This window comes from Mus caroli, chromosome 16 (genome assembly GCF_900094665.2).
Source record: "Mus caroli chromosome 16, CAROLI_EIJ_v1.1, whole genome shotgun sequence".
NCBI lineage: Eukaryota > Metazoa > Chordata > Mammalia > Rodentia > Muridae > Mus > Mus caroli.
In genome coordinates this window covers 89,421,797-89,435,895 of record NC_034585.1, presented here as the reverse complement: position 1 = coordinate 89,435,895, position 14,099 = coordinate 89,421,797, and the positions used below count along the sequence as shown (strand labels likewise).

At 47.6% G+C, this 14,099-nt stretch overlaps 1 protein-coding gene across 6 annotated transcripts in view; it reads left to right on the top strand.

The window, feature by feature from the left end:
* Kcnj6 (potassium voltage-gated channel subfamily J member 6) overlaps nt 1-14,099 on the top strand; it is a 254,882-nt gene that overhangs the window by 160,010 nt on the left and 80,773 nt on the right. For all 6 annotated transcript variants that reach the window (XM_029470725.1, XM_021185320.2, XM_021185319.2 and 3 more), the window contains one exon: nt 7,113-8,033. In XM_029470725.1, the coding sequence (XP_029326585.1) occupies nt 7,113-8,033 (921 nt within the window). The remainder of the gene's footprint in view (nt 1-7,112; nt 8,034-14,099) is intronic.

The following is a 14,099-nucleotide window of genomic DNA, read 5'->3' as shown; positions in this document are numbered from 1 at the left end:
ACACACACACACACACACACAGAGTCACTCACTGCCCACATATACACACATGCTCACATGGCCGCCTCCACTCACTGGTGGCTTCTTCCTTAACTCAATCATTTCTTCTAGAACATCTAATCCTGGGTTTGGCAACCCCCATAGTTTTACATTTTGTAAGGTTTACAGAAAGGGATGAAAAAGAGGGAGGGAACAGAGGAGAAAGGGGGGAGTAAAGAAAGAGGGGGAAGAAAGGGAGGGAGGGAGGAAGGACAAACACGTTCCTTCTGACCAGAGGATGTTTCTTCTGAAGTTCCTGACATTTCTTGGCTCCCTTTGGAGCTCAGCAGCAGGTCTCATGTGGCAAGATGCCCAACTTTTCACTACTGATGAGTCCTGAAACTAAAGGACAGCGCTGCTTTATTTGGGGGTTGGGGCTGCAGCAGAGGAATGGCTGTGGTGACCAGTATCTGAAACCTCTAGCTGTTCTCAGTAGCTCAGGGACTATTTAAGGAAGTCCTACTGTGATAAAGAATACACAACGTTCCATTTAACACTCAAGCCATTTTAGACACACAATTCAGAAACGAGTACAACATGCGGCTCTGAAATTGTCCTTGCTGGTCTTTCCTGCAACTTTGTAACATCCTGAACAAACAACTCCAGCTCCTGCCTGTGTGCTTGCCTAGCCTCTGGCTCCCCATATTTCCTCCTAGAAGTGGGGTCACGTTGTTTGCCATTTGGCATCTGTCTTCCATCAATTAGCATGATGTCTTCAAGGTCACTCACAGAGCAGCTCTGTCAGACTTGCCTTCCTTTCCGAGAGTGAATTGCCTCCTGGGTCTGCTTCTCTTTCTGTTTATCCATTCTGAATTGCCGGGAAATGGTTCTCTCTGCTTTTGTGAATGAGGCTTTTGAGAAGGTCAACACACAAGCAACCACCTGAGCCCTTGCTTTCTGTTCTATTGGGTTCATATCTCAAATCAGTGCTGCTGGACCAGGTCCAGGTCTTTTTGATTTAACTGTTTTGGGGGGCTGCCTGCCTGACTGTAGACCGTGGATGTGCCTGGCCCTGGATGAGGCCAGGAGAGGGCATCTGGAACTAGAGTTACAGATGGACGTGAGCTGCCATGAAGGTGCTGGGAATTGAGCCCAGGTCCTCTGCTGAGCCATCTCTCCAGCTCCATTATACATACTTTTTGAGCAACACACACAGTGTCTTCCATGGTGGCTACAGGGTCTTCCATTCCTATCAGCAATGCACGTGGGCTTCTCACAAACACTTGTAATTATTCTTTTATAGTAGCCTTTGTAAGGTGAATGAATTAGCAATGTGAATGAATTTGCATTTTCCTAATGCCTAACAGCTGAATGTCGCTCATGGGTTAGTGGCCATTTGCGTAGCTCCTTTACAGAAATGTCTCCAGTTCTCTGTCCATTTCTGAATGTGTTGGTTCTTGGGGGGAGGGGGTTGTTGTTGTTTTGGTTTGGTTTGGTTTCAGCTCTAGGAGATCCCTCACGTCTTGTAGAATGCCCTGTAGAATGCATGGTTGGAAATTATATACCCACTCCCATTCTGTGGGGTGTCTACCTTTTTATCAAGCACGGCATGTTCAACAAGAAAGGAGCCACATCTCCAAGTAGAGAGGCCACTGCCTGAAGTACTGCACCTGGGCCAACCTGGTGGGAACAATGTGCCTGTTGTTTATTCTCTTCCTGACAACACTGTGAGAGCCCCCCGCAGACTATCAGCCCCAGGTGTCCTCCTCCTGCAAGCCCCATCAGCCAATCACTGGCACTGCAATTTCCTACAGGCCCCACCCCTCAGCAGCAAGAACCTGAGGCTGGCAGTCAGGAGACAGAGAGATCATCTTTTATCTGGAGGAGAGGGACAGACTATACAACCTCACACTCCACCCTATCCCCAGTTTCATACTTTCTCCTTTAGCACAACTCCTAAATGTCCCATATCACCTTCCCAAACATTGTCATTACCTAGGAACCAAGTGTTCAGACACTTGAGTCTGTGGGGACATTTCTCCTTCACACAGCTCAAAAGATACTGTTTGTGTCCTGGACTGTGCAAAGACGCAGAAGAAATGTTCCCCGACCCAGCTGCAGCTTACACTGGCACACAGCTTGGAATGCTCTGGAAATGTCACTCAGATCATCCCTCAAATACACACACGCATTGTAAGAGAAGGAACTGTTAAAGGCCGCCAATGGCGCCTCCTTCTGTAATTCCTCTGAACACATCTGCTGCACATGGTCAATCACGTGGGCACTGCTCACAGCTCACAGCTGCAGCGGTCCCTTCTCCCTGGGCATGGCTCCTGGGATGTCACAGACACAGTCATGTCACTGCCCCTGGTCCCATTACCTAGCCCACCGTATACTGTACTCTCCTGGCCTTTGCCCTTCCTCTGGGCGCCCAGACTCCAACATCAGCCTCTTCTCCTCTGCCAACATTGTCCTCTTCGGTTCTTCTTTCAACTCTGTGAGGTTTCTGCCCACTCCCCTGTATTCCATAATGTGTGTGGCCAGCACTTCTTGCCTCACAGGAAGGAGCGCCCAACAAGACAACATTCTCCCCACAGGCCTGAGGAATCCTGGCTCCCTTTGCTTGTTTTTGAAGTCACTGGAGTGGAGCATCCACGCTTTCTGCTCCATTAGGCAGAACTTTCAATTAACCACATGCTAACTCTCACAAACACAAACACAGGCATTCTATCCTTGCCTTTCTTCAGTCTTTCTCTTAACTACTCCCTCCTGGTAACTCTTCTCTCTTCTTAAAGGCAGTGTATGTTCTCTGCTGTAAACATAGAGACAGACTTGATAACAGAGGCTAAATGTATAATGGCCAACCACAACCCTGGCTTTTCTTGCTCCTAGACAGACGACAGCTCCCCGTACTATTCAGGACTGGGGTTCTTTCACCTCTGGACTTCTGTGACCCACATACCATAGAAAAGGCAAAAATATAAGGGGGAGGGACATTGTTTACTGTTTAGAACCTTGATCCTGAAAGTAATGCCCTACTCTAGATAAAGTATGACTGCCACCAAGACCACCTAGACACCAGGTGGCAGGACTGTGGCACAGAACCAGTAGAAATGAAGCCAAGTCACATATTATCAACTAGGCAAAGTCTTTGTTAAGATCTCAGCTGGAGCTGCCTGACTCAGGTCAGAAGGAGGCAGTGCAGAACAGAGGTGACCAGGCTGTGACACAGGTGACACTGCAAGTCTTCATCAACATAGGGGTGAGGCGCCTAATGCTCGGTCCTCGTCAATGAATGATGGATGTAATTTTTTAATAGATGTTTTCCTCTGATGTGCTAACATCTCAGCTTTGGTGAGCTCTGAGTTCTAGCCTCAGTCAAAGCCTTTCTCGAATGATACTCAGATCTGTGCACAGGACAGTGTAGAACAGGATCAAGCCTAGGCAGTGTGCTATAACGTCGGACAAGTCAGACTTTGGTCCTACCTTAGCTGTCCATCTGGTGTCTGTAGCATCTAATGGGGCCTTGACAGTCCCTGAGAAGACACCAACACCATAATCCATGCATTCAAGTGTTATCAACATGAGTGGGATTTCCAGGCAGTGGTGGTGCATGCCTTTAATCCCAGCACATGGGAGACAGAGAAAGGCAGATTTCTGAGTTCAAGACCAGCCTAGTCTACAGAGTGAGTTCCAGGACAGCATCCAGGGCTACACAGAGAAACCCTGTCTAGGGGGGGCGGGGAGATCAAGTGTGGCATCCAGGTTAGCAGGTTTTGAGTTAACTGAGCAAGTGAATCCACTGATTTCATTCAGCAGCCGTTGCCCCTCGTCTTCATTGGCCGAGATTTTAACTCTCTCAAATCCTGCCTGTTTGAGCTTGATCCAGTCATGAGGGCTTCCTACTCTATAGTCATCTGGTCTGTGTTTATGACCTAAGGGTGGAGGACGTGGGGAGGGATCAGAGGAAAATGCATAGTGACCTTTCAATGAGGGTGATGATTACCAACCTGACAGGGTCTAGAACCACCCAGAAGGCAGGCCTCTGGAATTTCTAGACTTGGGTAATTGAGGCAGATACCCACCCTACCTCTGGACAAACCCATCTCATGGGTTGGGAGTCATAAAAGCAAGAAAGCCACCATCATGAGACTCCATACAGGGAGAAAGACGCTAACACAAGTCCTCATCAGCTTCCTAAGACAGAAGGTGTAACCAGTGTCACTGTCACCAGCTTCTGCTGCCATGCCTTCCTGCATTGTGACTGTGACAGGCTCAAGCTCAAACTGTGAGCCAAGGTTAACCCCTTCCTCCCTGGAGCACTTTTGTCGGGTGTCTTGTCACAGTGATAGGAAAAAGTCTTTGAAATCAGAAGGTGACAATTGAAGGCCCAGAGCTGTCTGCCTTTGGTTGCCTTGCTGCTGTGATCTCTCCCTTCCTGAGCCTTGAATTCAAAGAGGATGGAAATGTGCTCCCCACCCTGAGGAGTCAGCAGGCTACCAGAGCTCTATCAGATCCTTACCCTTTCAGAGAGGGTCCTCCCTTCACAATGGAGCAAAGCCGCTGAGTCAAAAAATGGGGGGAGGGGGGGGAAGGAGCTTCCAGTTGGACACCGATCCCCTCCAGTGTGTCAGCATAGAAAATGCCCAGAAAGCAGTAGCTAATATACAAACCCTCTCTCTCTGCCTCAGGACTCACACAGGTGAAGGTTCAGAGCAGCCATGTATTATGCCTGCCATTAGTCCAGATCTCAGTGTGCTTCAGGCCTCCTGAGGTCTCTGCGAGCTTGCAGACAAAGCCTACCCAGACTGCCGCAGTTTGATCTCAGTGGTCAACCACGTAGAGTCCTATTTAGAGGCCACTGAGGAAGGATGAAGAGTAAAAGCTCAAAGGAAATCCTCCAGGACCCAAAGCATCCCTCTTGGCAGGGGGCTGGATGAGACCCTCTACCCATATCCCTTAACCAGCTGTGGGGCTCCCTGCTCCTCCACTCCAGCCCCTGTACCAGTTGGGGTGGGGCAAATTTTCCTGTTTAAAACTGAAAGGCGGTTGAAGCCAATGATCTAAAGGACAAAGCTATCAAATCACCCAGTCAGCTCTATAGATCCAGTGCTCCCTTGGATAAAAATTGAAAAACTGATCCATGCGATTGATTTTAAAGGGGGCTAACCAACCAACCACAAGCAAGGTTGATCCATAAAGTGGATACCACTCAAGTAAGTCCCAGCCCTCTCTGCCTGTTTTCTTACTCAGATGGGTGGCGGTTTCTCACCAGATCTCACTTCCTCCTCCTGACCCAAGAGGAAAACTCAGCCACAACTAGCAAATACCTAGCTCAACTGAAGGGCCATAGTGAAAACCTGGGGGGAGAGAGGCTGCTCATAAAACTTTCAGCAGCTCCAAAATCACTGGCTAAACAAGTCACTGCAGACATTAAAGGCTTCTATGCATTTAATAGCAGAGTCCGTTCTAAAATTCCCTCTGCACTCTGCCACGGAGAGAGCTCTCCTAATGCATTGCTAACTGGTACATTCTTCAAGAAGGCCATCAGAAAGAAATAACTCCACATGCCAAAGTACAGATGCTCGGAGCTGAGGCAAAGAGCGAACCAAACGTGTGAATACACAGAGAGAGAACGTTTCTCCACGCTTCTTTTTTAACCTTGGCATTGGATCAACCGTTGAAGCATGAGACATGCATCCTTACCCACAAAATCCAGGAAAATGTTTAAGCCCTGAAGTTTGAACAGTACATAAAGAACTTACTCAGGGTGCTTGCCCTGGACATAAAGATTAATAAAGCAATTTACTGCAAAAAGTATGTTTAAGGATAGACCATGTAGGCCTCTGTCACCCGTGAGGTTTCATTTCCCCTTGTGATGACCTCATGAGAAATGGAAGCTGTGCGTTTGAGCAATGGATTTGCCAGATCAAGCCTGCTGTAACAGATATTCATTGTCTTACCATTCTGTCTTGGAGATTGGAAGCCCAAGGTCAAGCTCTCTGCAAGACTGATCTCTCTCTCTCTCTCTCTCTCTCTCTCTCTCTGTGTGTGTGTGTGTGTGTGTGTGTGTGAGAGAGAGAGAGAGAGAGAGAGAATGTACACACCTGTCTGTCTGTCTGTCTGTCTGCCTGTCTTAGAGACAGTGTCTTTCACTCTGTGTGACCTCTTCTTGTTCATGTGTATCCTGGTGTCTCTTCTCCTAAGGGCATGGGTTGTATTAGCTTAGGCCCAGCTCAGCCTGTAATTATCTCCTTGAAGCTTGTGTTCATGACTTCTCTCCTTGCTATGACAGAACACTTAGGGAAAGCAACTTAAAGAATGCAGTTTCTTTCGGCTCAGAGTTTTAAGCCTGGCCACAGGAATGTGAGGTGGTCAGTGACATTGTATCCCACTCAGCAGAGGGAGATGAATGTCCACACTTTGCTTGCTTGTTCCTTCCTTCTGTTTATACAATGTGTCCCAGTCAGTCCCACCTTCACAGCAGACCTCTGCTCCTCAGTTGAATCTTTCTGGAAACATTCTTAGAGATATACCCAGAGATGTGTTTACATGGTAATTCTAAATCTAACCAAGTTGACAAGATAAACTATCACCAAAAGGTTCAGTCCCTGAAGACATTTATACTGAACATTCAGGCTTCACCTGTATGTTTGGGGACACCACTGTTCAGTTCATAACAGAGGGTGGACATTCATACATGCATGGGTGGTACAAGCAAAACTGCTTGAATCCCAAAGTGCCTCTGTTAAGAGCCTGCAGCCTCTCCCATGCTTTAGCCCCTCAGATACAGTCAGGAAACAGAGGTGTTCCTCTGCAAGAGCAGGTACAGAGTGACAGGGGATTAATGCCACAGATCTGAGCTTCATCCTGGTGAACTGGATGACAAAAGACTTGCGCATGCTAGACCTCAGCGCCCAGAAGTCAACTGAGGACCTGTCCAGATGGTGCCAAGTGAGATTGGCTCTCTTCACCTAGTTCATCGGTACAAAAATGATATTGGGTTTCCTGCTATCATAGACTAAGCGTTTGATTCCATTGCCTGAAAAAAAACAAAAACAAAAACAAACAAACAAACAAACAAAAAACCAACATCTCATTTGGACTCTTTTTTCCCCCCTTCAAACTGACAGCTAACGTCCTGGAAGGCGATTCCATGGACCAGGATGTGGAAAGCCCAGTGGCCATTCACCAGCCAAAGTTGCCTAAGCAGGCCAGGGACGACCTGCCGAGACACATCAGCCGAGACAGGACCAAAAGGAAAATCCAGAGGTACGTGAGGAAGGATGGGAAGTGCAACGTTCACCACGGCAACGTGCGGGAGACGTACCGATACCTGACGGACATCTTCACCACCCTGGTGGACCTAAAGTGGAGATTCAACCTGTTGATCTTTGTCATGGTCTACACAGTGACGTGGCTTTTCTTTGGGATGATCTGGTGGCTGATCGCGTACATCCGGGGAGATATGGACCACATAGAGGACCCCTCGTGGACTCCCTGTGTCACCAACCTCAATGGGTTTGTCTCTGCTTTTTTATTCTCCATAGAGACAGAAACCACCATCGGTTATGGCTACCGGGTCATCACGGACAAGTGCCCCGAGGGGATTATTCTCCTCTTAATCCAGTCCGTGTTGGGGTCCATTGTCAACGCCTTCATGGTAGGTTGTATGTTTGTGAAAATATCCCAACCCAAGAAGAGGGCAGAGACCCTAGTCTTTTCCACCCACGCGGTGATCTCCATGCGCGATGGGAAACTGTGCTTGATGTTCCGGGTGGGGGACTTGAGGAATTCTCACATTGTGGAGGCGTCCATCAGAGCCAAGTTGATCAAGTCCAAACAGACTTCAGAGGGGGAGTTCATTCCCCTCAACCAGACGGATATCAACGTGGGGTACTACACGGGCGATGACCGGCTCTTTCTGGTGTCGCCATTGATTATCAGCCATGAAATTAACCAACAGAGTCCCTTCTGGGAGATCTCCAAAGCCCAGCTGCCTAAAGAGGAACTGGAGATTGTGGTCATCCTGGAGGGAATGGTGGAAGCCACAGGTAAGATGGGTTTTGCCCTGGGTTTTCTGTGAGAAATGCATTCAGACCCTCAGGTGTGAAATACTGTGTCTGCCTGTCTTCCTACCTTAAACGTGCTCTGGCATGTCTAGCTATCTTGCTTTTCAATTTTCCTAAATTTAAGATTTGGTTGGTGGTGTGGTTGTTGTTTTTCTGTGTAGAAGAGTTTTTGCATGTGTGTATGTATGTGCACCATGTTCATGCCTGGTGCCTGTGGGGGTCAGAAGAGGGCTCCAAAATCCCTAGAACTGGAGTAACAAAATAGTTAAGGTACAGTAGGCTCTGGGAAACTGAACCAGGGTCCTCTGCAAGAGCAGCCCATGCTCTAAACTGCTGGGCCATCTCTACAGTTCCCTATTCACCTTCTTTAAAGCTGTTTAGAAGGCAAATTAATGATTTTTAATGTATGTTAAAGTTCCATGTACTTAATGAAATTAGATTTTGATCTGTATCTGAGGCTTATTTTGAATGATTCTAGACCGTTTCTCATTTAAATATTTGTAGCTATTTGTTTTCAAGCCAAAGGGGAGTTAACCCCCCCCCCAAAAAAAAAGTGAGGAAAAAAAAAGCCTTAATAAGACTGCTATTTCTGCCCCTTCTTTGGCTATCTTTCATTAAGACCTGTAGAATTGTTCTTTTTTCCTGTGTTAAGTGTCTCTCTACACCTGAACCTCCCAGCCCTTAGTAGACATTTCCTTTGCAGTAGAAAGGGAAAGAGGCTAAAGGTTTGTCCCTCAGAGTCCTTTGGACCCTTCTGGTGGCAACACTAGTCATGAGCATGTCAAAAGACATGTAACACGTAACACGTTCTCAGGGTTTGGGAAATGGTTTTCCTTGTCTTTGTCACATGTAAACTACATGTGTGCTCCACATTCTGAGAACAAAGTACATCCTGCCCACATTTATTGGTAGTATACTTCAAAATAGTCAGAAGCCTCCAGCCTAAAGCTCTAGGTTGGTCTGTGTCCTGGGTTGGCCCAATTCTTCCAAAGGGAAGTCCCTGGTCCTGTGCTTCTGCCTCCATGTATTCTACACCAACAGGAGGCAAAGTCACAACTCCTACCAAGTAGTTCTTATGGGGAAGAAACAACTTCTCCAATAAATTTTTAAAGTTCAGCAAACTGAAAATGTGAGTCTCAGTGGTCCAGTACATCCTTTTCCACACAAGAAACAGAATTTTAAAGAGTAACAATGGGCAGTTGGACCTCTAAATCTAAAAAGCCCAAATTTCATGGATTCTACCAACCATGGGTTCAGCACATTTTTAACAAATGTGGTATTGATGCCAGGCAGTAGTGGTGCACACTTAATCTCAGCACTCAGGGAGCAGAGGCAGGCAGATCTCTGTGAGTTTGAAGAGCCAGCCTGGTCTACAGAGAAAGTTTCAGGACAGCCAGGGCTACACAGAGAAACCCTGTCTCGAAAAAATAAAAACAAGAAACATCTGGTATCGAATGCTTTCCTGTTTACTGCCATCATTTCCTAAATAACACAGTATAAATATTTATGTAACTTTGTATTATAAGTAACCTAAAGATGATCTGAAGTGTGTGGATGAGTGGAGTGTCTATGCAAACACAACCGTTTTATAAGAGGGACTTATGAATTTGAGGATCTGGGAGTCTCTGGGGAGCCCTGGCATCGATGCCCTCTGGATATGAGAGACAGATATACATTTATCCCACACCTGGTCTGGAGCTAGGCACAGGCCTGGATGTTGATCATGAAAAGAGAAGGGAACTCTCCCTGGGGGAGCAGCTCCAGCTATGCTAGGAAAGGAAAGCCTATTGCTTACTTCTGAGTCACAAGCTCTGGGTTCCTAAAGGGCTTCAGTCTGGATTTTGCATAGGAACATTGGCTTGAATTTTTTATGTTCTCCTGAGGTAATAATTGGCCAAAGTAGAGGGAAAGTGGGGGATGGAGAAAGGGGAGGGGAGAGAGAGAAGAGGGAAAGAAGGAAGAAGAGGAGAGGGAGAGGAAGGAGAAAGAAGGGGGAGGGGAAGGGGAAGGAACAGATGAGAGAGGAGGGGGAGGGGAGGGAGGGAGAAGACAGAAGGGGAAGAGGAGGAGAAGGAAAGGAAGGGGAAAGAAGGGGAGGGATAGGGAGGGGGAAGGAACAGATGAGAGAGGAGGGGGAGGAGGGGAGAAGGGAAGGGGAGGGAGAAGATAGAAGAGGAAGGAGAGGAGAGCAGGGGAAAGAGGAGAGGAGAGGAGGAGATGAGAGAAGAGGAAGAGAATGAAGTAGGAGAGGAAGGATGAGAAAGAGGACAGTTAGGAAAGGAAGGGGAAGGCGTCCCCTTGAGATAGCGAACCCTGTCATTGTCCAGCAGAGTAGCAACCTGGTTTGCACCCTGGGAGAGCACAGGGACTTGGAATCCATCCTCCTAGTGGTGTCTGTGCGGACACAGCCCCCCACAGCACGTGCTGGCCCTCACCGAGGTTCCTTCCCACTGGACAGGACTTGAGGATGGTCGGTTAGGTGAATCTTCCCGTTTCTGGCCTGTGCACACAGGTATCCATGCCTCTGGCTCCCAGTGCAACCCCAACAGCAGCAGCCACACTCTGCCCTCCCTCCAGCCAAAGTCCAGCCTCCAAATATAAATGAATCTGAGCAAGGAAATCATGTGTGCACTGTCCCTGGGGTAGGCCTTGTCTTTCTGATGACAGCTTGTGCGGAACAAGACTATCCGCAGTGAGAAACATCCTCTTTATGATAATTAACAGTGATACTTGCCTAAGAGCACGCTCGTCTTTCTGAGGGTTCTTACCCACACCTGGAAAGTTGCCAGCAAAGAAAATCAGACCTCTCCTGCTCATGAGAAAAGGCAACAGGTATTGATTTTTTTAAGTATGTATTTCAATATATTTTAAATATATATGTATGCACACATACTTATATATGTGTATAGTATATATGCATATACATATCTTTTCCTCATATGGTTAGTAGAGAAAAGATCTTCTAGAATATTCTAGGGACATTTGGGAGCTGCACATGTTTTGGACCTCTCCACAGGGGTCTCATACAGTCCAGTTCCCCTCCCCACATACACATAACTTCTGCGGGACACGTTCTTTGAAAATGAAAACCACAGTTGGGATTACAGGCAATAAAAGGAAGGGAAAAAATTAAAGGAAGAAAAAAAATACCTCAATGTCTCAAAGCCACAGAAAAAGAAAATTGTGTGAACCTTGGGAAAAGGGATTAAGGGGGTTCCGATTATTCACTGGAGTGCAGGGCTGGAAGTCAGGAGCCAAGGTGTACTGGCCCAGAACAGCTTCCCAAGAGCTCAAGACTTCTCAAAACTATCCGCACTGGGCCAGAGAGATGGCTCAGTGGTTAAGAGAACCGGATGCTCTTCCTAGAGGACCCAAGTTCAGTTCTCAGCACCCACTGAGATAGTGGCTCATAACCACCTGTAACTGCGGTTGCAGGGGATCCAACGCCTTCTTATGGCCTCCAAGTACACTGCATGTGTGTGGTCTATAGACCCATGCACATAAAAGAATAATTTTGAAAAAGTTATAAAAAGCCTGTTTCCACTGACCATGAACAACTGTGTCCAGGGTCTATATTAATTTCCCTTGGAATTTCACGTTGGGATTTCACACGTGTATACAATACATCTCGATCGTAGCCAATACCTATTCTCCACCCACCAAGTCCCGATCACTCTCCACCACAACCTCCCTCTAAGTGGAGAAGGGCCTGTGAGCCCCGCCCCCTCCACGCTGGACCCGCCCTCTCCGCACTGGGCCCGCCCCTCTGTGCTGGACTATTGACTGGCTAGATTCTGTGCCGCTTTTGTGCCACAGCCTCTGTGATTTCCTGAGTGCTGTCACGACCAGGAGACATTGTTTCATGGCTCTCCTCCCTGACCGCTGGCTCCCACAAACTTTCCACTCCCTCTTCCAGAATATTCTGAACCTGTGGGAGCGGCATAGGGCAGGGGGTATCCTGTTTGTGGCAGAGCACTTCAGTCTTTTATTCTCTGCACTTGGACATCAGCAGGCCCTTTCTATTATGCACACGCTGCGCTCCTGGAGACCTTGACAACAGAATATTCTAGAGACCTGAGTTGTCTTGCAGCGATCCGAGCACCAAGGCCTGGGGTCTGCTGGGAACTCAGCTAGCCGGACAGGCAGCGATTACTCTGTGGGAACCCTATGTCCCAATACCAGTTGCACTACAGACTCCAGTTCCATTGTAGAAAATGAGCATGGGTTGCAGCCTGTTTGCCTATCACACTAGAGACTCTGGACTAGATCCCCAGCGCCATATAAAACTGGGTGTGGTGATACATGCCTGTAATCCCAACACTCCTGCAGCAGACGCAGAAAGATTAGAAGTTCAAGGTCATCCAAAGCTACGTGGTGAGTCCCAGGACAGAAGAGCATACAGGAGACCCTGTTGAGAGAGAGAGAGAGATAGAGAGAGAGAGAGAGAGAGAGAGAGAGAGAGAGAGAGAGAGACCCTTGAAGGCAGGAAGCAAGCCTTGTCTGTCCTTAATGCTATGACGGGATCCCATCATAGTCTGACCAATACAAGTAAAGGACAGGCACACATTCTCCAAGGACCGTTATACCCTGGTCCTGCCTGCAGTCCAGGGGGCGGAGTTAGAAGTAACCTCCCAAGAGCCTTCTAGTCATGTGAGTCTATTTTTGAACATAAATCAAACCCTGGAAAATTCTGGCACCAGCCACCCAGACACCCCAGAGCTGGCTGTGTGTCATCTGCAAATATATTTTTGAAGGGCCCTTTATGTCCCCGACGCATGGGCAATTTTGAGGTAGTGATGTTTACAGAAGGTTTCTTAGCTACGTAAACAAACACGCTCAGCAGCTGTGGCAAATGTGCGTTAAAATAGTGGGGCATTCATACAGACTGTTATTTATAGAGGGCAAATGGGCCTCACAGCGAGATGACAGCCACGCAGTGCTGGGCTCAGGGCCAACCAATGCCTCTCTGTAGCCTTTCTGATTGAACTTCCATATTTACCCTCAGTGATTATGCAGCTATGGCAGGCAGCCTGGCCCAACACCCTGAGTGCATGCCTCGGCGGCACAATCCTGCTCTGAGCCTTGTTGGGTTTGGGCTTTACACTCTTTTTATCTTGAAAACTGTACGACTGACAGAAAAATGAGCCGACTGGTATCATAAATCCATGGGTACCTGCCATCTGTTTCTGATAACTGTCAGTTCAGGGCCAAACGTGTTACATTCTAATATTCTCCAGCGTTACAGGATTTTTAGCTATAAATGTCTTAGTCCTTTCCTACAGAAGATAAGGACTCTTTATCTTTCAAAAAACAAACGTAGTGTGTTTTGCTTGGTTGGTTGGTTGGTTGGTTGATTGATTGATTGATGGTTGATTGGTTGATCAATTAGGAGGGGCAGTGTACATGACAAAGCATAGGTGTAGAGATCAAAGAGCACTCTTGTGAGTTAGTTTTCTCCTTCCACCACGTGGGTTCCAGAGGATAGGACTCAGGTCATCAAGCTTGGTAGCAGACACCTTTCCCACTAAGCAATCTCGCTGGTACAGGTCCCTTTAAATAGAACCAAGAGCACTGGGGTCGTGGCTCAGGGGAGAGCGCTTTCACACGGGTGTGTAGACCTGAGTTCGCAGCTTTGGAACACACATAAAGCTGAGTGTAATAGTATTGCATCATTACTCCCAGGGCTCCTAAAGCCACCTGGGAGAGGAGAAGAGCACCCCAGAGATCTCAGGGACCAGCTAGCCTAACGTATATGCCGAGAAACAACAGAGATGAGACAGGAGATGAGGACAAGTTATCCTACCCTGTGCCATGAATCCAGATGCGACACTCTTGCACACGTGTGCACACACACTCTCACACATGTGAGCACACATACAAACATACAGATATACACACAGGCGCACGCACACTCGTGCATATAGTCACAGACATACAGAGACATACACATATAGATGCACACACGCATGTATGTGCGCATACACAGACATACGTACATACACATGTATGTGTGCATACACATGCAAACACACACAAACACACACACAC